Source organism: Hevea brasiliensis, chromosome 17, assembly GCF_030052815.1.
Source record: "Hevea brasiliensis isolate MT/VB/25A 57/8 chromosome 17, ASM3005281v1, whole genome shotgun sequence".
Classification (NCBI taxonomy): Eukaryota; Viridiplantae; Streptophyta; class Magnoliopsida; order Malpighiales; family Euphorbiaceae; genus Hevea; species Hevea brasiliensis.
The window spans coordinates 1,224,495-1,248,723 of NC_079509.1; the positions used below are offsets into that span (position 1 = coordinate 1,224,495).

Sequence of the window (24,229 nt, forward strand, 5' to 3'; positions counted from 1 at the left end):
ATTGATTATATGCTTGGGTTCATGATTTTGAGATTAGGATTCCAATGTGCATTGTACATCTCAACCAAACACACCCCATCATATATATCTGCCTTCTTTTTATTTATATTGAGAGATATTCTCAACTTAATTTATTAAGAATAAATAATTACCAAGTACCCTTTAATTATTAAAAAAAGGACTTTCAAATTTATTCCATTTTATATAATTAATACTACTTCATTTCTCTTTGACAATCCCAATTATCTAGTTTAACATAATTATCAAATGTTACACCGTCACCATCCAATAAATTTAATGACGGTCTAACATGGGGGACCCATATTATAATTATGCACTAGTGATTTGATTATATTTGATCGGTACAACCCCACAAATAAATAATTAACATCTCCAATCATATGATTAATTTATGGTTCTTTACATTATAAAAATTCATTCTTACGAAAAGCTCATATTAAATTACACGTTTTGGTTGGATTGCAAAAAATATTTCATTTAAGCCCAAAATGTTTTCTCATGCTTGGGACAAAACCTAACATAACAAAGTTAGCATGCTTGGGAAGAAATTCAATTGTTAAAAAAAAAAAAATAAATAAATTCGTCAATTTATTGCCAAAAATCGTCACATGTGATTTACATGAGATGCGAGTAAATTAAATACTAAAAATATATAATTTTGTTTTCTTGGAAAGATGGTGTGTCATCTCCAATTCTAAATGAAATGATGAAGAGAGAAAGGAGATTAAATGGGAAATAAGGTAATTAAGGAAAATATTAAGAAAGCTTTTAAAATTATGGTATGTTTTAGTTGCGAAAATTGGTATTAATTAAATTAAATCCATTGATAAAATGATACCATGTCCACCAGTGGCCATTATGATGTTTCAATGGCAATAAACCCACCAAAGAAAAGGATCATTCACCATTTCTTTTTCTGGTAAAATGTTATCTCGATTCCTAGGCAAAATGACCTTTTATAATTGTCATTTTCCAAGTCCCATTATATATTTAATCATAATCATTATCACACATTACTTAGTCAATAGGACAATGTCAATTTTTCTTTAACAACTGCATTTATATTTAATAAAATAATTTTTTTAATGCACGCAAAATACACCATTAAACTTTATTTAATATATCTCATTTATATATGAAAATTTATAATTTCATGTGAAAATTTCTCATTACCCTCAATTATTAATTTATATGTATTTCTTGATATAAAAAATTAATTAAAAAATAATAATGTAATTGATACGTTAATAAAATTTACTTTTATTATGAATTACATAAATATTTTTATTGATTTATGATAAATATAAATTAACTTGATTTATATAATATTAATTAATTGCAATTTCGATTCAAAGCTTTAAAAATAGAATTAAAATCGCATGGCTTTCTTTATTTGGATTCAATTTTAATTAGATGTAAAGAAAACAATTAATCTTAAATTTAAAAAAAAAAAAGAACCGGGGGATCCGATTCACGTGTATTGGAGGGCATGCCGGTAATAAAGGGACAGACGGTTCCTTATATGGTGGGGTCCCACGTGTGGGCCCGGGGGATCCTAAAAACAAAATCTCCCATTATTTTTGTGTTGTCCTCGTATCGTTCTCCTTATTAAATGCTAGCTTTGGATTTTTGTGTGTGCGCTTATGTGGGGCCTTTAAAAACCTTTTATTTAATTTTCCTGAAAATGTCCCATTAATTAGTTGGCCAAATTTGAAGGCTCAAATGCTTGAATGGGAAATTGAAGATGACTCGTAAACAACTTGGACATATTTTATATGAAGGTAGGACCATTATTGGAGGCCATGTAATAATTCCCAATTCAATGGTCACCTTTATTGGAATTGACTTCTTATCAATTAGTACAAAGTTCTTTTAATTTTTTCATTGGGAATCATGCTTATCTTTTTTTATTATTATTTTAAAATATATTTAATATAAACTTAATTTTATATGAAAATAAATAGAATTGATATATTATAACAGTTGCATCTTATCAAAGTAAAAAAAAAAAAAAGTATGGGGTACTTTCTTTTGAGGTGTAATTTCAAAATTTAAATAAAATCTAATCGAGGATATGCACCAAACTCATAAATATCGAGTCATTAAAAGGGATCATAATGGCGAGCATGGGAACCAATGATCCACAAATGGCCAGCAAACTTTTGAGCATTTCAATGTGAAAATAAAAACACGCTTACATGTTTATCATCATAGTATATATAAGCATTAGAGTCGAACGTCTCTATCACTTTCTCTTTCCCATTTTCGTTACATGCCAATTCTAAAGCTGCCTAACATTTGTCGTTGCCTTCACCAAGTGGAAATTTCTCAATCAAACGCCTATTTTCACATTTCAATCGACAAACTCATTATGGTTACTTGGATTAGTATGATGAAAACTTTCATTCAAAATATTTTAAAACTATTTCCTAATGTCAAAAAAAAAAATTAATTATATAAGAATGAATAGAGGAGGTGTGTCGGGGAAAAGGCCAGAGAAGGTATGGTGGTAGCTTTTGATAACACTCGCTATACACAACGACAAAAGAGGCAGCAAAGTAACGTGCCTCGTTCTTCATTTCAGAGAAAACCCCATCACTACTCTCAACAAACTTACACGCTAACCTGCGCCAACCGTTGAACATATCGTCATCATCATAACATGATTTTTCAGACGTTTTTATTTATTTAACTTCTGATTTCCCTACTGTAACGTTCACAGCGAAGATACTGAAAAAATTGATAACGTCGTCGTCTAGAATACGCCAAGCCATAATGCACAAAATACGCGACTGCCACACTCTCCACCTCTCTTTTAGGTGTTATCCATTCACCTTTTCTTGCCTCCTTTGGTGGGCCTCACCAACCACCCATTCTCATGCCCTTTTTTTCCTTTTAATTATTTTATTTTTTTATTTAATTTATTTATGTCATACATCCTTTAAAAAAGAAATAAAAAAAAGAAAATATATTGGAGTTATTATTATTATTTTATTAATATTAAATTAATAAAATTATTAATTTATTAAAAAAAATCAGACAGAATTTGAGATCATAATCAATGATCTATAAATTTAAATCAGTTTAAGATTTCTATCTCCTTTTATTTCTTAATCGAATTAAACTTTGACTGTAATTATAATTTCATCTAATAATCTAATTCAGTTTTTTTTTTTAAGTAGATATACAAACATAATTTAAGAATAAGGCACTCTTTGATAATTTTATCAATATATATTAATTCATCTAAATCACACGCACGCACATTTCATCTATTATTAATGTAAAAATTTAAAAGTTCAATCTCACTAGAAGACTTATACGAGTTAGTTTATACTCACACACACTGATTCATCTCTCTTAACTTTAAAATTTTTTTTTTCTCAAAAGTAGATATATATACGTATTTTATGGATAAAATATATCTCTTAATAAAATTATGAAATTTTGTCAAAATATGCTATAAATATACTAATTCATATAAATCACACGTACGCATCATCTATTATTGATATCGATGTGAGAGTCCAAACACTTGATATAGTTTTAATCCTAAAAAAAAACACCAATGTGATGAAAGTAAAAATATATTACCTTAGAAATAGAAATTAAAGCTGCAGATATTGTTAAAATTATTATTAAAAAATTATTATTTTTTAAATATATTAATTTAAAAACATTAAAAAATAATTTAAAATTAACTTTAAAATAATAAAATATTTTTATTTATAAAAATAATTTTAATCTTTCAAATACAATATCAGTCAGGCACTAAATCAAATTGAATTTAACTCTGCAAAATCTTAAATCAAAATTGAATAAAATGATCTAAAACCGAACCAGTTTTAATTTATTATTTTCTTTTTTAAAATCCTGATCCGCCGGTTCCGGGGGTCAGGTCGAGGTAAAAGTAAGGGAAAAAAAAAGCATATAGTTTCGGCAGGGTTCCTCGTTTTGCACCACACACACCTATTGAACTCTGATGAACGAGCGCTTCACCAGAAAGACGGAGAAAAGTAAAATCGTGCACTTGGGCGTGCCCACGGGAGAGAGATAGAGAAAGAGATGAGTGCCACTACTGCCACTGCACAATAACAGCGACATTTGCGCGCGTCCTACGTGTCAGCTTTGGGCTCACACCTGTCGCTCTCTTGATCTCTTTCACTCCACGCGTTGCGCTACGAGCTTGAATTCACGCCCATCTCACCTATCCCAGTTCCATCAGCTGGATAGATGCGTGGTCCGGGAGGCCGGGTCCCACCTCTCCTCCCACTTTCCCCACATCCCATCGTTTTTTGTTTTTTTTTCGCTTCCCTTAACCCCGAAGCACCGTCGCTAAAATGCGCCTTTTTACCCATATTTTTGTCAAAATTAGATTACATACTCAGATAAATACTAACAGCACCTCAGTATAATTATTCCTTAGCCAAAATTTGCCAAATCTTTTGCAGCTTTTTCTCCGCGATAATACCAAGCAAAATCTGGAAAACGCAAATCCCTTCTCCCTAACCTTAATCAGAGCACAAATCGAAGGAAACAAATAAAAATTGTAAATCGAACAAAAGAATCATCATTCTAACTAATCCAAGAAGGCTATAAATTAACATTTTTTTTTGTTTTTCTTGAATTTTTTTTTTTTGGGAATTCTTTCGTTTCTATGGTACTTTGATCACTCATGACATGTTAACATGGAAACTGGCATTCTTGGTGGCTTTACAGATAGGGCAAGTATTGAGACTAGACCCACAAACACTGCAGAGGCATAGATGCCTGCACGGCAATAGCAACACACACGATTCCCCCTTCCTACAGTTCCTGCACAGCCTACTACTTGTGTCCTTATCCTGCACCCCCCAACTTCCCAACGCACACCGGTCCGATGACCTTTCCCCCTCACCGCCACCGCTGCTGCCACAGCATGATTGGGCATCGTCCATTTCTGCTGCCGTTTTGTCTAATCCTGCGCCCCGGGTGCGTTCGTCGTTAATCTGCGCTGCTAGGACTTGTTCGAGGTTGGTTCTTAGAGCATTGGCCGTGGCCTCTTTGGTTTGTGCAAGGTCTCGCCATATTTGGTTCTCTATGCACAAGGACTTTACCTTCTCTTCCAGTGCCCAATTTAATTTACCTATCTTCTCGATTTCTTCTTCCTTTGCCCTCAACATCTTAAGCATCCCTTCCTCTATTGCCTCTACTATCCTTCTCGCTTGCCTCTTTCTCTTGTCTTCTAACTCCATCCTCACTTTCTCCATCTATACAATTACAACATTCAGAATAAATTAATACCAATCACTCATCAATATTTGTATAATTTCTCAAGTGCATCTACACTAAAAAAATTGGATTAAAATGATGACATTGACAGATAAGTACATGTTGGGAAATAAGGCGGTCGATGTCTAGTTGCTGTTGCTCGATCTGAAGGGAGAGGTCTAGGCCAAGAAAGGAGAAGGGAGAAGCAGTCTTGTTGGGTTGGGGAGTTGGGTATGAGAGAAGAGGACTGATAGATTCTCTTGGGCGTTTTCTTGGCATAGGCAGATTGTAGGTGTAGGTAAGGCCGCTTTCTGATTTGATTGGTGTTTTTTGAGGGATTGAATCTGTGATTACTGAACTGTACATGGGAAGCAGAGTCTCTGCTGTCGTCGTTCCTGATGATGGAAATCGATATCCCATCTGGGTGTTGTAGATATTTGAATTTGCTTCAACATGATTCATTATTTCCCTGTAAATTCATCACCAGAAAGAAGAAGATTACGTTGAGATATACACAGGCGCGCATGCACACATACATTGACATATTATATACATAGATAAGAGAGAGAGAACAGAAGAAAGGTACCTGTTGCCTAAGAGTTGAGAAGGGAAGAGATTGAGATGACGGGCTTCTACAGCCATGGCTGAATGAAAATGAAAATGAAGAAGATACCTTGGATTTGCTTTCTCCTCGCTCTTTCTTTAATCTTTAAAGGCAGTGTCCTAGTATGCCTTCCGTTTCGCTTTCTTGGATTAGTAGTTAGTTTTGGAGTGCTTTGTTTTTTAGAGAAAAATATAACAACGAGAGGGTGGGGAAATGAACCAAAGGGCATGCAATAGCTGTATCTGTATGGTGGGGTTTATTTAGGATTTGGTTTGGTCTAGAGAGAGAAAGCGAGGCATGGAGAGAATCAAATCCAAACACATATAATATTTCTAGAGAGCCTTGAGAGAGAGAGAGAGAGAGAGAGAGAGATTTATATTGTTGTTTTGGTTTGTTTTGCCTATTTTAGGATTCGGTTACCAGAAAAACCCCATCCTCCTACTCGACTCCAATTCTACAACAAACAGAGTTCATGGTAACTCCGTAATTACAGCTATTTTTTTAGGGGCATTTCCGGAATATCGACCACTATATATTTTTTTCTTAATTGTAAAATTAAAAAAAGGGGCTGCTGGAGATTTTATTGTAACTGACAATTAGGAGGCGCATCTGCCACTGGAACGTGCCACGTTGACACAGTTAACAACGTGGCGGTGATAAGGGGGTCCACGAATACACGTGTGGGACAGGGTAACTAGACTGAATGAAGGGGGGAGAAGACAAAAAGCCAGCCAGTGTGGCCAGTAGTGGGCCCCAGGAAGGTTGGATTGTTGTCAAGAAAAAAGGGGGTTAACAATAAATAAGGGAGCGTTGAGAAAAGGCGGTACGGTGTACCCAGTCAGGAACCTTTGGTAGTTGTTCTCTTTATTAACCTTTTCCCCCTTTTTTTTTTTTTTTTTTTTTTTCTGATTTAAGACACGTTAAATCATGCTGGTCGCATGGGAAACGTTGGCCTAGGTTTGGCACTTTCTTGCCACGTGGCTATTTATCAGTTTTCCTCCTCTTTTTCTCCCCTGGTTTTCCTATGAAAAACAAGCCCCAACAAAGTTCACCAAATTAAATTTTATTTATACTTTATTTTTTAATTGAAGTAGTCCACAATTGCTTGCTCGCTCGGCTTAATCTGCCTTGGAAGCAACAACTTTTCAAATCTTTCAACTGGGCTTAATTACCAAAAATTTGTTGATGTCTCAGATTGGATTTCCACATTTAGGGCCTACTTTGATGCAATTGATGATTTCTATTGAAATTATTGACTAAATCTATAATTGATAAACCAATCAATTCCCTTACCTAATTTGCCAATTAAACTGAAACCATTAGAGTTGTACGTAGTTTTCAATCTTTTGATAGAATTAATTAACACCTTAACAATTTAAGCCACTCATGTTTTGTCTATAAACTACTATTTTATAAGTTCAATGAACGTTGTGCTAGCTATTCAAATCTGACCCATTTGTACGGTGCAAGTGTTGAAGCAGCCCATGATGGGTTTAAATTTAATTGGAAAGAGGATAATATATTTGATTAATTAATGTAACTTCACCTTAGTTTATTCATTAATTGTCATATCCTGCCTGATTTATCAAGGCGCTGTCATTGTAAAAGAGACATGAAATTATTAATATAAATGTGAAGGCACAACACAAAGACAAAGAAATACCCTCGAGGAAATCTTCAGTTCTCAACCCAGGAAATCAAAATCCAAGGTATTTTATTCATAATTCCCTTCTTGAGCTTAATTTTAACAATCCATTCATTATTAGACAAATGAGCTGCAATTAAGGAGACAAAACGACAAACAAATCTGCTAACTAACACAAAATTTTGATCCTCCCAGGCAAGGGCGGCTTTGATTTCTGACAGAGTTGTCTGGTGATAATATAATAATAATAATAATATAAAAAAAATATAAATATACCAGTAGCTAGTACAGCTGCAGGTATTGGCTTTGTTTGTATGGGTAGAGTCGTAAAGATATAATAAAAGGCAACGCACAATTATAAGATAACACACGCCGCATTAAGAAGGCCGTACAGACACAGGGCCACATTGCATTAAACTGTGACACCTTGGCTTGTACTTCTCTTCCTTCTCCATCACCCTTTGCTTACCCAATTTTGCAATTACCTAAAAAAGCCTACCCTTTAATAATATAAAAGCAGTCGACTAGATCCACCCTTTCTCACGCACAAATATATAATTTGAGAGTTTATTAATATCTTAATTATAAATTTTTATATCTTTTAATACTAAAAATAATTTCGAGGCAAAAAAAAAGTTAATTAAATTGAAAATGATGAAATTTTAATTCAAATTGAAAAATAACTAATATGTTTCATAATTCTTTTCTATAATTAAAAATAAAAAATAAATAAATATCCAAAAATAATAATAACGTACATTGTCTTTTTCCAATTTTTTTAAAATTTATGTTAATACGTAGATTATATATATATATATATATATATATATATATATGTGTATGTGATTTAAAGATTGTTAGAATAACAACGTATTAATATTATATAAGATGTGTTTATATTGTTAATTAATGAAGTGGAGTCATGAAGGAATCCAGATTGAATTGGAAGAAAAATCATACATAATTAACTAAGAAATGGGGAGTGGATGATTCATGGTTGTTAAAAATTATCAAGAAACTTCAAGATCGGGAGAGAGAGAGAGAGAGAGAGAGAGAGAGAGAGAGAGAGAGACCCACAAGATGAAACATTAGATGAAAAGTAGCTAGCTAGACAGATGGATTCTGTGTTCCCCTTTCTTCACCTTTCGCTTTTATTCTATAGCTCTATTATTGCATGTATCGACCTCACTTTCGTTTAACCACCACCGAAATTAAAAACAAAAGAGCACCATATCAAAAAGCAAAGTAAAAAATCATAAAGTTATGGAAAAAAAAGGTAATGGGATACAACCCATATTACATTCTCTGACTTTGTTGTAGAAAAAAAAGAAAAAGATACTAAATTGGACGGCTATGATTGCTCTATGCATGTTGTCATGATAAATTAAGACAGTAGAAATTGTATATAAGAAGAAAAGAAGAAAAAGAATATAAGATATCATGTGTATGTTTGAGCTAGCTTCCCATCTTTTGAGGGCAAATATGTATATAGTGCATCTTGACTTGATGTGGGAGTTTTCTTTATCTTTTCTTCCATTCAACTTAAGCTGGTATAGTCTTGTACATGTGATCTCCACCCTTTTTTTTAAGTGTCACCTTATGAGAATCTCTCCTTGTTTTAGCTTTTGGGGAATCTCATTCATCAATCCCACAAATAACCAATATCTTTGAAAATGTCAGCTACTACTGCATCTGTAATTAAATAAATCAAAGTGAAGAGACACATGGTTGCTAGTTTTGATGAAAATTAATGAATAAGGTTCCTCACAGCAAAGCAAATAAAACGAAGCAATACTCACTTTCTTCTTTCTTTTTTCTTATTTATTTATTAATTTTGCAAGTTGCTGCTCATGGGGTCAGTGCAACTATCATTATTTCTTGTATTGGAAACATACCTTACTTGTACTCAGGATTCTTAGAAAGAGAGGTTAGCTTTGCATCTCTACCAGCAAAATTTGACCGTTAGGTTAGAAAAGGAGATAGGGAAGAGATGAAGAAGGGGGGGGTGGGGGGGTGTGGTCAGAGAGCTGAGAGAGATAGAGATAGATAATGCATTCATGGATATGTGGACCCAAAAGATAAAAAGTAGGGTACTTGATTCTCTTTATCTTCACTGAAATGGTGTTGTATACAATTACTCATCAATTTGATGGGACACACAGCAATTAGCCTTCTTGGTTTAATTATTCTTGTTATAAAAAATAATAATAAATTTTATTGTTAATTAAGATTTATCAACCTTATTTGACTAATAATTGAAGCAAAAATAAATAAATAAATAAATAATTGAACGTGCAAAGAAAGATGAGTAGGGGACATCAAAGTGGGTTGAATACGGGGGTGTGAGCGATGGACTTTGGAAAAGACGTAAAATTCTTCCCAAACCACACGTTTCTCAATGCACCTTCTCTGTGATTTCTCAGTGTTTGCTGTGCACCAAAACTCTTCTCATTTGTCAGCTTGACTTTATGCTTCCATGTTTGTCCCACATATCGACAGGGTCCTTTCGAATTCATTTTCCTATACGTATTGCTTGGGAGAGGGCACATGCGCGCTGAGAGCCATAACACCTTCTTCCAATGAAAACTACCTCACATCACTGATTTATTACCCATAATATTTGTATTATTTACTCATGGTTGTTGGTTGACCCAATTAAGCATTGAATAATTGCTTCTTATTATCAACTTTGGCTGAAATTTAGATGGGCATTCATTACTTTTCTCTTATCTATGTGCAAGTTTCTTGTGGGAAGACTCGTGACAATATCCTCTCTCTCTCTCTCTCTCTCTCTCTCTCTATATATATATATATATACATATATATGTTTTCAACTACTACTTCCTCAAGATAAGAGTGGTTGAATGACATTTAATGGACAATTCTATTCTCATGAATGTTAGAAACTTTGGCTATAAATACACTTTAATTTTATCAAAGTCGCTAGGTGACGATATACTTGCTCAGTTTTGGTGATACGATATCAATATGTAGCAGGCTATGTGTCGCTATCCACATTACTTGTACATAGAGTTTTGATTGTTTTTTTCCAATGGTACATTATCAATTAAAAAACTATCTTTTTCCATCTCCATGTGAAGTTCAACTCTGATTTTTTATTTTTTATTAAGCTATATGATCAGCAAGGCATTTGGTGGTTGTTGAACCCTTGTTTAATGACTGCTTTTCTTATCATAATCACATGAATCCAAGCTCTTTTTTTTTTTACCCAAAAGGCTCTGTCCAATTCCAATATATTAAAATGCTTAATCGTCGACCATATTCAATCGAACGTATTGGAGCCATAATTACCCACATCCACAACCACGAGCTACCTATATACAAAGCAAGATTTTTAGGGTAATGGGCCTTTATTTATTTCATGGTTCCTCCAGCGATGGGTGGGCCCAGCAAAAAGAAATGGAATACATGCGGTTAGGTTGAGGCTAGAGAGCACGAGGGCCTACAGGACCGCGCCTGCTAACCATTTTCGACCTGTTGAATATCCAAGATTCAAAGGTTCAGGCCATGAACAGAAAGAAAATTAGAGGTCAATTTCATGGATGTGGAATATATGGAAAATTGCATATGTACAAAGGCAATGCAACAAGCAAGTAATAAGGTCTTTTGCTGAATTTCAACCACGCGTTTGGCAGACTTCTCTAGTCTCTACTTAACCCCGTCCTAGAAGCAATGTGTCCTTTCGTTTACTGCAAATAAACCTTCAAGAACGGCTCGACGTGCATTTCACTCTTGAAGACTTATTTTCTCCAGAAACCTACAATTTCTTTGCAACCACATATCACTCTGGTGGTATTTAATAATGTCTCTCTATGACCAGCAACAAGTTCCTAGTAAGTATAACAACACCTTTTAATTCAGAACATGATGGATTCTTTCTAGCGTTTGATGTAATATGTAATAGCAATATTACGCGGTCTGCAGCTATCTATCGACCAGCCATGACAGCATATCCACCACCACCAGCTCATCCAATGGAGTACGCACAAGATCATCATATTTCACCACCACCACCACCACCTATCGGTTATCCCACCAATAATGGTGCAAGCTATCCTCAACATAACCCTTTAAGTGTAAAGACCAAAAGCAAAGGTGGTGATGGCTTTTGGAAAGGATAGTAACTAGGCACCACTCTCTCCCTCTCTCAAAGTAAAAACTATTAGTACATATCAACTTTCAATTGATATTAAAATTCTCGTTTCATTGTGTGTTTGCAGTCTTGCTGCCTTGTGTTGTTGCTGTGTCTTTGATGTGTGCTGTTGCTAAAGACTATCAGACAACATATATACCATCGATTGACAGTTACATTTCCTTCTTGTTATTAATCATTTTCATTTATCTAATAAATAAGGTGATCGAAGTGGTATTTAAATGCATGTCTCGCTAGTATTTATATAAATGGTTCATGGTGAACTATTCTCTGATCAGCGAAAGACAAGTATGTTCCATCGCAAGGTTTTTGATACTGTACGAATGTCTCCACACATTTTCTTCCTCGAGCAAGATTAATCCAGAGACCTTAACAATTGCCATAACTTGTTGCGAACAAGAAAAACCAAGATAAGATTAGTGCACAGATGAAAGACCAAACATGTATGAGAACATCCAAAAACTAGCTAATTCGACCAATGAATTTTAGTACAGTGGTGACAATTTATGTCCCGTCGAAGCGAATTGAAAAAAGAAATAGCTAATTCATTATGATGTGGTTGGCTAGGTAAAGTTTAGTCTTTCGGATAAACTAGACGGGCCTGTTTTGAGCTTCAATTGCCCAGTTTGAAAGCCCATAAAAAATGAGTTTTATGTCTCAGCTGCCCAGCTTGAATACCCAATAAAAGAGTTTTTTGTCTAATCCATCTTGAAATCCCAATCAAAATTTTTGGCCAGAATTTAAGTAATTTTGCTCAGTGGGTTCAATTATAAAATTAGAACATACAGTTTTACTTTAGTGATACTGTAAAATCTTAACAGAGTGAATCTTTTTAGGTTTTCTTCTAACAAATGTTTTGAGTATTCTGTGATAGGATACATGGGACATGGGTAGCTGAGTTCAGCCATATCTAGTTCTCTCTGGGATGCATCCCTTGCACCGCCGTGATTTGACATTTGATTGGCTTTGATTTGGTTTTCATTTGGTTTTCGTCCCCTTTCGGTGCCGAATCCTCTCACCTGTATACAAATACACCCAGAAACTTCTCCATATCCTCTACATATTAGCATTTATCCCATCTACTTTCGTGGTCCTTCCGTCATTTACCTTCACCTTTCAACCATAACACTTTGTGGCACTTCTGTCATTATACCTTCACCTACTGCCATCAATTTCTCAATCACCGACCAGCCTTTCTCCTTTTAACTTCATTACAGTTACTATGACTGATACCAGCATCATGGATTTAATCTCCAAAGCCCAAAATTTCCTCTCAGAAAATACAGTTCTGCAGCTGACAGCTGATAATGCTAGAGCTATGGATCACCATCAACTCATCCTAGTAGGGAAAGTGATATCTTTCAGAAAACTTAGCCTAACAGCAATTAAAGCGGCTCTGGAAAGTGTTTGGAAAACTAGATGTAAGTTCCAAATCAGCCCAAAAAAACTCAATACGTTCCTCTTTACTTTCGAGCATGAAGTAGATGTGAAGTTTTTTATGGAAAATCAACCATGGAACAAACATAACCAACACTTAGCTATCCAGAAGTGGTCTCCAGATTTAAGCTCTGATAAGATCCATTTCACTCACTCTCCGTATTGGATCCAAGTTCATGGACTGCCACCTAATCAGCTGACAGAAGACAATGCCAAGACTATTGGGAATTCCATTGGAGAATTTTTGGAGTCAGATTTCACTCAAGATGGACTCATTGGTTACCCTCACTTTGTTCGAATCCGTGTGAACTTGGGTCTGGACAAACCTTTTCCTATAGGGTTCAATAACAGGAAGCCAGCAGGAGAATTGCAATGGATTAAGTTCAAAATTGAGAGGTTTCCTGACATTTGTTTCTCATGTGGGGTTATGGGGCACATTAACAAGGTCTGTCCAATCCTTCAACAAACATTAAAGCAAGCAAATTCAACTAGCAGTAATGGGAAATATGGTCCATGGCTTTGAGCAAATGTTACAAGCAATCATTATTCTGTTACCTTTCAACGTGCAATCACAAAAACTACTATTCAACTCAACCGAACAGTTCTCAACAAACTCACACACAAATCCAATACCTAGATATCGAACCCCAATCCTACAGACACTACACTGATAATAGATAAACTTCCACAACCTATACGAAGCCTAACCCTAGACACCGTCAATATCCATAATAACCAGACAACCTAAACTCTCACAGTGGGCGTTCCTCCATTTGGAACAGAGAACTTACCAGAATTAGAGTTTGAAGCCAAAAAAAGCATATTTCCGAGCAATTTCTCACCAATTCAAAAGCTTTCCTCTCTGGGATCACATCGAGCAGTCTGAACTTCCTGACATCAAAAACTGAAGCAGCCAACCTATTCCCTGCCTATCAAATTCCTCGGCTTTGGCGAGATTACCTTTCCCTTTAAGGGACTCCCAACGTTGATACAGATGCCCTGCTTCAAAAATATCCATATTTGACCTCACTTTTTTAGGGAGGAGCATTAATTGCTCTGGCACAACTCAGTAACCCCTCTGCTGACCATCTGCCCAAAGGGACGAGGAACATAAACACCCCACCTCAAAAGTCAGAGGAACAATATAGGTGCGATCCCAAGCCTACATATGAAGGCCTAAACCCTAACCCATTAATTTTTGGGCTGAAAGACCAGGCCCATTCTCAATAGGGTTGCAAGAAGCAAAGTCTTAACTGCTCCACTAGTTCTTTCCGGGCTAAAAGGCAAAGTGAGGGTTTTGATCAATGTACTGAAATTGATATTCCAGAAAAGGAATTGGGCTTAGAGAATTGGATCCCGCTAGATGATTTAATTCATATTGCTGCTACCATTCATAAATTGGGCTCTCTAGCAGAAAATCCATCTCATTCTGAAGTACTTCCATGAGAAAACAAGGCAATAGAATGAAATTCAGAACAAGCTTTTGACCTTCAACGGAATATGAAAATGACTTGGAAGTGAAGAGCTTGAGCAACAACATCTACTGTGCAACTGGTAGAAATTCAGCCCACTGATAATGAGACTGGGAAGCGGCAAATGAAATTACTAATGGTAAAGCTTGACAAAAGAGCAAGATTGAATGAAGCTATGGGGTTTGATCCTAAGAAAGTCCGCATTGCTCAACCTAAAGCTGATATGTGGAGGTACCTAGCCACAAATGGCCCACCCTGATCAATGAACATTCTGAGCTGAAATTGTCATGGTGTGGGGAACCCCCTGACAATCCATACTCTTAAAGGAATATGTAAATTCCATTCCCTTAGCTTGGTGTTCCTAGCTGAAACTAAGAATAAAGATAGTGTAGTCAAGAAGCATCTCCAAAAATGTGGTTTTTCTAATATCTTATGTGTAAACCCTATAGGGTCATCGAGTGGCTTATGTTTTGCTTGGGATGATAGGTATCAATTAAATGTTATATTCTAAGACTCTTTTGTTATCCATGCCAAAGTGAAGAATATGAAATCTCAGTCCTACTGGGACATTTTATTCCTTTATATCAACTGTGAAGTAGAAACCATGAGTGTGCAATTTGATTTTCTTTTGAATTATAAAAATTCTCTTCAGGCAGAATTTGTGTTGATGGGAGACTTTAATGCTTTATTGAGCCCAACTGAGAAAGGAGGTGGTGATTGCAGCTTTGGAATTAAAATGAGTCTTTTTACAAATTTTGTCCAGAGTATGGGGGTAATTGACTTGGATTTCTCCGGCCTGATGATGACCTGGAATAATAGACGCAATGGCTCTCTCAATGTGCAAGAAAGGATTGATAGGGTATTGGCTAGTTCTTCATGGTTGATTAACTTTCCCACTGCTTCGGTACACCATCTGGAGGACAGAGGCTCTGACCACTGCCCTATAATTCTTAACCTCAATCCTTTTTTCAAGAAGCCTAAGCGTTTCTTCTACTTTGAAGCTCGATGGGTTAATTCCATTGAAGTGCAAAATGTGGTTACTTCATCTTGGCAAACTCCGACTGGGGGTCCTATGCTTAGAAAAGTGTATTGTAAACTAAAGCACTGTCGTAATGCCCTTTGGACTTAGAATCAAAAAACCTTTTATAACTCAAGACTCAAAATTGAAATCTTGGAAGATAATCTTGACCGTATTAAAAGAACCATGGGGGAGTGGGATGGAGAGTCAGTTCGTCAAGTTGAACAACAATTAATCAAGGAAATCAAGGAAGAGGAGATTTTCTGGGCCCAAAAATCTCGGCAATCATGGTTAAAGGCCGGTGATAGGAACACTTCCTTCTTTCATGCTCAGGTGGTCTAGCGAAGGAGAAGGAACACTATTCAAGCACTTCAGGACTCTAATGGCACATGAAAATATAATTTTGACGAAATTGTCTTAATTGCTATTAATTATTTTCATAACATTTATTCATCATCTAACCCTCAGAATTTCAGCTCTGTTACAGCAGGGATTCAAACCAAAATCTCTCATGATATGAATGTCAATCTCATCAAGCCTATCACAAATAAAGAAATTCAAAGAGCAGTTTTCTCTATACAACCTACCAAAGCTCTAGGAATTGATGGTTTCACTGGGTTGTTCTTTCAAAAATTCTGGAACATTATTGGCAATGAGGTGTGTGCACCTATTAAAAACTTCTTCCAATAGGGAATTATGCCGGCGGGCTTCAATCATACACTTATTTCTCTTATTCCCAAAGTGCAACAAGTAAAATCCATGAACGACTTAAGACCCATTGGTCTGTGTACTGTCTTTTACAAGATCATTGCTAAGATTCTCATCAACAGATTGCAACCTATCATGCCTTTAATCATCAGCGATGAACAAAGTGCCTTTATAAAAGGGCGTCTAATTTCTGACAATATTCTGCTATGTCATGAAATTATGCATCATCTCAATACTAGGCATAGATCCAAATATTATGGTATGGCTATCAAACTTGACATCAGCAAAGCATATGAATGTGTGGAATGGAAATACCTCCAACATGTAATGCAACAACTTGGTTTCCGTTCTACTTGGATTCGGTGGATTATGTCCTGCATTCCCACAGTGTCTTATATTGTACAACAAAATGGCCATCGAGTAGGTTTCTTCCATCCCTCTAGAGGCTTAAGGCAAGGAGATCCTCTCTCCCCCTTCCTCTTCCTTATTTGTGCAGAAGGACTCTCCCACATGTTGAAGAATGCTAATCTCCAAGGCATCTCTATTCAAGGCAGAGTCCATCAGTTTCGCACCTCATGTTTGCTGATGATTCCATCATATTCTCTAAGGCAACTACTAGGGAAGCTCATACCATTAAACAGGTGCTTCACACTTACTCTCAAGCCAGTGGTCAAACAATCAATTATGGTAAATCTTCCCTTTTCTCCCCTTCGGATTAGAGAGTCAATTGCTTGCATTCTTGGAATCCATAACATAGGAGGACAGGATAAATTCTTTGACTTACCTGCAATTATAACCAACTCCAAGCAACAAACCTTTGCATCTATTGTTGAGAAAATTCAGCATAAGCTAGCAGGATGGAAGGAGCAAACTCTCTCAGCAGGGGGAAAAGAGACATTGATCAAATCTGTTGCGGCAGCAATCCCAGTGTATGCCATGGCCTGCTTCAAACTCCCTGTTTCTCTCTGCCAAGAGATTAATCGGATGGTATCCAATTTTTGGTGGGGTCAATCTAAAGAGGAAAGGAAGCAACATTGGATCTCCTGGAATAATTTATGCAGTACTAAACTGGCTGGTGGTATGGGCTTTAGAGACTTATAAAGCTTTAATCAAGCTCTTTTGGCCAAATAATGTTGGAGAATTCTAAACAACCCTAATTCCCTCCTAGCCCAAGTACTCAAAGGGAAATACTTTCATGCCTTATCATTTTTACAAGCTTCGGTGGGCAGGAATCCTTCTTGGGGCTGGAGAAGCTTATTGTGGGGTAAGGATTTATTATCTAAAGGGCTTAGATGGCAGGTCAACAATGAGCAGTCCATCCTTTACAAAAGTGAGAGATGGATTCCAAACTCCTTTCCACATTTGCCAAGACTTAAAGAGGATGCTAATCGTTATCTTAACTTGCTCTCATAACTCATTGATTGGAACTTCTTCTAATGGAATGTACAAGCTCTTAGAGAAATTTTTTAAGAGGATGAAATTTCCAATATCCTAGCTATTCCTATTAGCATGATCAATAGAGAGGATAGCTTGTCATGGCATTATACTCAGAGTGGTTGTTACTTGGTCAAATCTGGGTACCACTTAGCGCATCAAATGAAACTAGCCATAGTGGCTCAGGCTACTGTAGGTCTTAGACCATTAGCTTAAGCTCATTTACATTGCTTCTGGCGTAGTATTTGGAAAATTTGCCTTCCACCGAAATTACATATCTTTCTTTGGCACCTTTTCAAGGAACGCTTGCCCTCCAAAACTCTGTTAAAGACTAGGTTCAAGGACATCTCTGAAGATTGTGGATATTGTGGAGAAAAAGAATCCTTAAGGCATATATTCTTTGCCTGCCCAAAAGTAATAGAGGTCTAGTTGCACTCTCCATTCAGATTAAGATCCTTTCTCCTTAATGGGCACTCTATGATGGACTGCTGGTCTAAATTGTGCGAACCCCTTCACAACCACCCTCAAACTAACAAGCTAATACCTCTTCTTGTTTTTATCCTAGGCAACTTTGGAAGAATAGAAACCAACGAGTTTTTAATGACCGACCACTAGAGTTTCAACAACTATTAATAGCAGCTTCATATCATCATGACAAATTCTTCATAGCCTAATAACCTCCTCTCCACTCTATATCTGTTGACGCAGTTGAACAATCCTGGTCTGCCCCTTGCCATGGTGCATTTAAGATCAACTTTGTTGTTGCAACAAGATCTCAGAAGCATATGGGAACCATCTCTGTAATTGCTAAAAACCATTCGGGTTGTCCCATAGCCTGGTCTTGCAAGAAAATTTTAGGTATATCTGATCCCCTCATTCTTGAAATGATAGCATGCAGGGAAGCTATTTTGTTAGCTAAAAGTAAAGGATTCCAGAATATTATTATAGAAGGTGACTACCAAATAATGATAAATCCTTTAGCTCAATATCACTTTGTAATCTCAGCCTTACCTTTTTAAGGCTTTCCAATGAAATCATCTTTTGGCAAAAAAAAAAAATACTGTAAAATCTTAAATTTATGTCCATCGGAGCCATTCGAGGAAAAAGAAAACTAGCTAATTCATTAGTCTTTTAGATATACTTGAAGGGCTTTCTTTGCGCTTCAACGTCTCAGCTTGAAAGCCCAATTAATATAGATTTTGTCTCAGCAATCCGACTTGATAACCTATATTGAGTTATTTAGGCCTCTGGCCAACTTGAAAGCCCAATCAAAATTTTGGCTCAAAATTAAAGTAATTTTACCCGGTCGTTCAATTACAAACCCAATTGAAATGTTGTTGAACTCACGGCCACTGGCTGATGGCAAATTCTTTTTCGGCCTGATACCTAGCTTAAGAGCCCAATTATAGGGCCTTAAAGGAACATATTGAAATCGATTAAAGGGTTCTTTTTAAAAGTGGTTTGAGAGTCATGACTTGACCTTCAATGCTATTAATTATTAAATAAACAGTTATTTATTGCTCAAAATAGATTACCTTTTTATTCATATTAAATATCTAATGAACAGAATAGTAAAAATATAACAAAATGTAGCCTAATCCCTATGTTGATAAATCTTAAAATGAATATTTTAAAATCTCAAACTCATACTTCTCCGTTCATTTGCACCTTTAGAAAAAATTAAGAGAGAAAACGAGAAGAAAAGAAATAAAAAGTAAATTTACTTTATATTATTTAAATAAATTATTATTAATTAGGTTATTAAAATAAAAAGAAAATATAATTTCTCCTGTAAAAAAAATATTATTATATCCTCATTCTCTCTCTTATATATTTTAATCATCATTTTTTCTATATTTTAAATTAAAATTTCACTTTCTTTCCCTTCCATTATCTTCGATTTTTCCTTCCATTTGATGTCCAAACGTCCAAACAAAGAAATTTAAAGAAATCAAATTTCTTTTTTTTTTTTTTTCTCTTCTCTCCATCTCTCTGAATTAGTCCATTAGTTTTCTCCTCTTACTTGCTCGCGGTATACAAGCCCCTTAATGGCTAGCTTGGGTGTGCCTTGCTTGTATTTGAGCTGTGCCTAGTTAACTCTAATATGGCTATCATAATAAAAAAAATTTAATTATCTCCTTGTGCATCAATGAATACGTGAAAACCCCATCAATTTGGTTTCATGAATCATAATATCGTTTGCATTTACAGCAATTAAATCCAAAGAAATTAGGTTTTCAATCAACTAACAAAATCTCTTTAAATCCAAAGACAGAGAGTAACTTAAATCACAACATACCAAAAAAAAAAAAATCCCAATTTTCATTTCAAAACCTGAGCTTGGAAAAGAACCATCGGTTCTTCCCAGTCTTGAATCTCTCCTCAAACCTCTTCTTGATTTCTTTGGCAGCCGTAACCTTCTTGTCCTTTGTCACCAACGAATCAGGACTCACCACATCCTTCAAATCCACATCCAGTGTGTATCTCGTAGGCATCAAATGGCTGTAGTTCACCACCTTCATAAACGCCTTCACTCGTGAATTCTTCGCTGTCTTCTTCGCAGAGTCTTTCTTGATCACCTTCGCTGGGTACTTGGATATGCCAGAGACCAGGCAGTGGCCGTAAGGGCGGTCGCGTGTGCCGTCATCGAAGGATCGGACAATCACCGCCTTCCTGCCGGCGAAGCGGCCCTGTAGGAGGATAACGGCCTTGTTTGGTTTTAAGAACTTGACCATCTCGGTTCAGGAGGAGGCGAGGTGAACGAGAGGCTTTGAGAGTTTTCGCTTATAGCCGCTGTTTATAGCGGCCAATGTCTGCTAGGGTTTGTGTGAGGGGGTTCATATGAATCAGGATGGGCTGGGCCTTGTTAGAAAATAAAATTACAGAACTCCTCTAATCAATGACCCTAGTCCTCTTTTTTGGGTTGGGTTATATCCAAACGTTGGCCGGGTTATGGATTCGGTTAAGACATTACGCTTCTACTGTAATATCTTATCTGTAGATGAGAATGCTGCTCCTCTTTAATTTTGTCTATCGTGTGAAGCGATAATGGCAGCGTCCACCTCCCTGTTTATCGCCGGCGCTGGGAATCATTACTCTGGTGAGTTCCAGCTACTGGGTTGCTTTGAACCTCGACTCTCTCGAAGACACAGAATTCAATCTGGGTGGTTATGGCTTAATGAGCATCAGTTACCGCAGTACAATTGGTTGTGCCGAATACCGAGAGCCATAAAATTGAAATTAAAGCCCAGTTTCGCTCTTCGCAAAGACTCTGACGATAACCTTCTCTCGGTACGATATATTCAGTTGATTTTGGTTTTGGTTAATGTAGGAATTTGTAGGAGCTCATGCTTTCTTTCTACTTCGGTTTCTGTAATTTTGGTAAATTTGATTACTGTTACGCTCTGTTTGGGGTGCTTGGAAACTTAAGACAGTGAGAGAAAGATGAGAATAATGTAGTTTCATCAACATTCACGTTGTTTGATTTATGCCGTGCCATTAATGCAGTTCTGAGTTCTTTTTGCAAGCCTTACTGCTTCGCGGCTACCAGTAATGGCCATTAGATGATTTGGAAAGCTATAAAACTATGATGGATTAGAGATTTCTTCCTTGCTTTGGTTCTTATTCACCATACACGATCTCCTTTTTGTGATGGGATTTCATAAGATGGATTGTGTTTTCACCCTTCTTAATATAGCGAATTTACCGGAACTTGTTGCCTCTCTCTCTCTCTTTCTCTCTCTCTCAGTACCTCATAAAGTTGACAGAACTCGCTGAACTGGTGCTATGTAGGATTTAAAATCTCTTTATTTGTTCATGGATGCAACTCCTAACGGCATAAGGATGCCTATATGACTTAAGTGATTTCTTTTGCAGAATGTAGAAGACACTGATGAAATGTTTGATGACTTGTTTAATAAATATGGGAAGGTGGTATTTAGGAGAAACGACCAAAAGCCTCCTAGTGCAGAGGTTGATGATGATGCTGAAAGTTTGTCATGTAAGTTCATCAGACATGTATTTAAAGAAAGATAATTTCTTATATTTTGGATGAGCATGTTGTTTATCTATCTACTAGATTGTTCTTGGAATATCTATTGTGCTTTATTATATTGTTTTTTTAATATTGATGATAATCAGGATAGCATTATTGTGATTGGTTATGTTACTTTTATAATGTGGTTGCTAGGTTTATGCAAATTATTTTGCTAAGCCTATCTTTTGTTAATTTTCACAACCCTCTTAGTTCTTACCTGATAGATATGAGAAAACATTTAATGAGAGGAAAAGGAAATATGTACTAAATAGAAGTGGATAGAAAAGTAGAAAGGCAAAAATTACATGGCGAAACCTCCTTTTCTATAGTATCTGTGCTAAAAGATCTCAAGATCATTCCTTTGGCATTTCCGTTCACAAATGTGGTGATTTGGTGCACCAGAAAGAAAAAGATTAGTTATATGAGTTTTATTTGCAACGTGAAAGGAAAGTCTTTATCTCATGCTAAGTTTGACCATATTGATGTATTTGAGGCTTTGAGCCCAGCTATGATATTTGGTTCTCAGGTGAAGCTCGGTTTCTTTGTTCTTTTATTCTTTGTACTTAATGTGCTTTCTAAGTTCAACATATGCTTTTCCTTACATAACGACAAGAGCATGCCTAATCATGCATACACCCATAAATATATTTTTAATACTTTAGTTCCTATAAAATGATACACCTGTGTTTGACAATTTCCTGGTCCTTTTCCCCCTCTGTCAGTTGCTGTGGCAATGGCCAAGGTTGCAAGTGAGGTTAAAGCTGCAGATATAAGGGTCCTTTTTGTAAAGCCTCTCGTGTATTGGACTCGGTTTTTCATCATTGCAACAGCATTTTCACGCCCTCAGATTGATGCTATTGCGTATGAATCGTTTTTTTTTTTTTAATTTATACATATATTACTTACATTTTAAAATTTGATGCAATGGATCAGCTGATGCTATGTCTCTTTGTAGGTCAAAAATGAGGGATTTTGCTGAGAAGAAGTATGGAAAAGTTCCAACAGGGGACACAAAACCTAACTCATGGACGCTGTTGGATTTTGGTGAGTGCTACTAGATGATGTCGTAGTACCTTTTGGATAGCATGAAATTTACTCCACGGGAAAAATTAATTTTTGTAGGTTTGGTTTAGTCTGAAGCCTTGTTTTAAAGTTCTTAATCCATTTTTTTTTTTTTTTGTTGATTTGGCTTTGAATTTCAGGTGATGTAGTGATACACGTATTTCTTCCTCAACAGAGAGCTTTCTACAACTTGGAAGAATTCTATGGCAATGCAACACCCATTGAACTCCCTTTTGAGAACCAACCTCCATTTCACAGTTAAAAACGACTTTTCTTGAGGACCTAAAAAGCCTTAATTGATAGCCACATGTCACGGTGGCTGGATGGTTGCGATTCAATTTCAATTCAGCCGCTTGATACCCGTTCAGAGGCCTGGCAATGTCGACTGGGACCTCTGACAGTTTTCTTTCTGGAGATGAGCATTCATTATTCTGTGAAGCAGGAGCAGCACTAGCATTAGTATTTACTAATATGTATCTTGGCTTCTGTTGTTGCATAGTTTACTCCAAACAGTTGGCGGATCATATATGCGTATCAGCCAAACACCATTGTAATATGAAAGCTTGAACATGTTGGTTTGGGTGAATCTTTTTGCACTGTCTGAAAACTTTACTTCGGACTCATTAGAGGTTTCATGGTTAACTATGGATAAATAGTTGTGAACCCACGTCAAAGGTTTTCATTTCACAGGTTTAAAAGGTTATAAACAAAATGAATTAAAATAAGAGTATGCACTATTTGGTTATAACTAAATAATAGAATAGATAAATTTTGATTATCTTAGTAAGGGAATGTTTGATTTTATTTCGGTTAATATATTATAAAATTTTTTATTTTCAATTTAATTACATCGACTTTAATAATTGAGCTGAATCAATTGAGATAATTAAATTTTTATTAATTGATATATAAATTAAAAAATTTATTAAAAACATATTATGTATTATTCTCATATTTTTTATATACCATATTCGTTACCTTTATAAATAAAAGATAATTAAAAATATATTTATTAATATTTAGTTAATTACTAATGTAAATTATATATTATAATTTTTTAGTTGATTCATTTATAACTGAATAAATTAAACATTTTTTTGTTCAATCATATTTAATTTGTTATTGATTTAATTCTATTTAATTATGAAGGTCTATTTAATTATGAAGGTGTTAAATGAAAATTCAATTTTATTTTTTCTATAATTGACTCTAATTAAAATTTAAACACAACACCTAATAATTTTTCAAAAATTTCAATACTACCAAATTAATGCTTATCAGTATAATACAACTCAATTTATTTAAACAGAATGCACACCCCTCATCAACAGGTCTGCACAGAAATAAAACACCAATTGGCGTCTGTAG

At 35.6% G+C, this 24,229-nt stretch overlaps 3 protein-coding genes and 1 long non-coding RNA gene across 4 annotated transcripts; 2 read left to right on the top strand and 2 right to left on the bottom strand.

The window, feature by feature from the left end:
- Positions 1-4,617: 4,617 nt before the first annotated feature.
- LOC110638489 (probable BOI-related E3 ubiquitin-protein ligase 2) lies at positions 4,618-6,241 on the bottom strand. Its single transcript, XM_021789071.2, has 3 exons — positions 5,858-6,241; positions 5,392-5,740; positions 4,618-5,270 (listed from the first exon to the last, which is right to left on the bottom strand). Exons 1-3 carry the CDS (start codon positions 5,911-5,913, stop codon positions 4,695-4,697), a joined length of 981 nt encoding a protein of 326 aa, XP_021644763.1. The 5' UTR covers positions 5,914-6,241; the 3' UTR covers positions 4,618-4,694.
- Positions 6,242-10,828: 4,587 nt separating this feature from the next.
- LOC131175574 (uncharacterized) lies at positions 10,829-11,918 on the top strand. Its single transcript, XR_009145754.1, has 2 exons — positions 10,829-11,374; positions 11,466-11,918. It is a non-coding gene; the product is annotated as an uncharacterized LOC131175574 (long non-coding RNA).
- Positions 11,919-19,917: 7,999 nt separating this feature from the next.
- On the bottom strand, positions 19,918-20,498 carry LOC110638478 (60S ribosomal protein L27). The gene has a single exon (XM_021789051.2). The coding sequence runs from the start codon at positions 20,496-20,498 to the stop codon at positions 20,091-20,093; it is 408 nt and encodes a 135-aa protein (XP_021644743.2). The 3' UTR covers positions 19,918-20,090.
- Positions 20,499-20,758: 260 nt separating this feature from the next.
- LOC110638477 (protein Iojap, chloroplastic) lies at positions 20,759-23,447 on the top strand. Its single transcript, XM_021789050.2, has 5 exons — positions 20,759-21,054; positions 21,640-21,763; positions 22,522-22,660; positions 22,755-22,843; positions 23,002-23,447. The coding sequence occupies exons 1-5, from the start codon at positions 20,812-20,814 to the stop codon at positions 23,121-23,123; spliced, it is 717 nt and encodes a 238-aa protein (XP_021644742.2). The 5' UTR covers positions 20,759-20,811; the 3' UTR covers positions 23,124-23,447.
- The last annotated feature ends 782 nt before the right edge of the window (positions 23,448-24,229 follow it).

Coding starts and splice junctions, on each gene's coding strand:
- LOC110638489 (XM_021789071.2), bottom strand. CDS start 5,913: ATGGCTGTAGAAGCCCGTCATCTCAATCTCTTCCCTTCTCAACTCTTA. Junction 5,741..5,857: donor TCTCAACTCTTAGGCAACAG/GTACCTTTCTTC, acceptor ATGAATTTACAG/GGAAATAATGAATCATGTTG. Junction 5,271..5,391: donor ACCGCCTTATTTCCCAACAT/GTACTTATCTGT, acceptor GTAATTGTATAG/ATGGAGAAAGTGAGGATGGA.
- LOC110638478 (XM_021789051.2), bottom strand. CDS start 20,498: ATGGTCAAGTTCTTAAAACCAAACAAGGCCGTTATCCTCCTACAGGGC.
- LOC110638477 (XM_021789050.2), top strand. CDS start 20,812: ATGGCAGCGTCCACCTCCCTGTTTATCGCCGGCGCTGGGAATCATTAC. Junction 21,055..21,639: donor CTGACGATAACCTTCTCTCG/GTACGATATATT, acceptor TTTCTTTTGCAG/AATGTAGAAGACACTGATGA. Junction 22,844..23,001: donor ATGGACGCTGTTGGATTTTG/GTGAGTGCTACT, acceptor TTTGAATTTCAG/GTGATGTAGTGATACACGTA.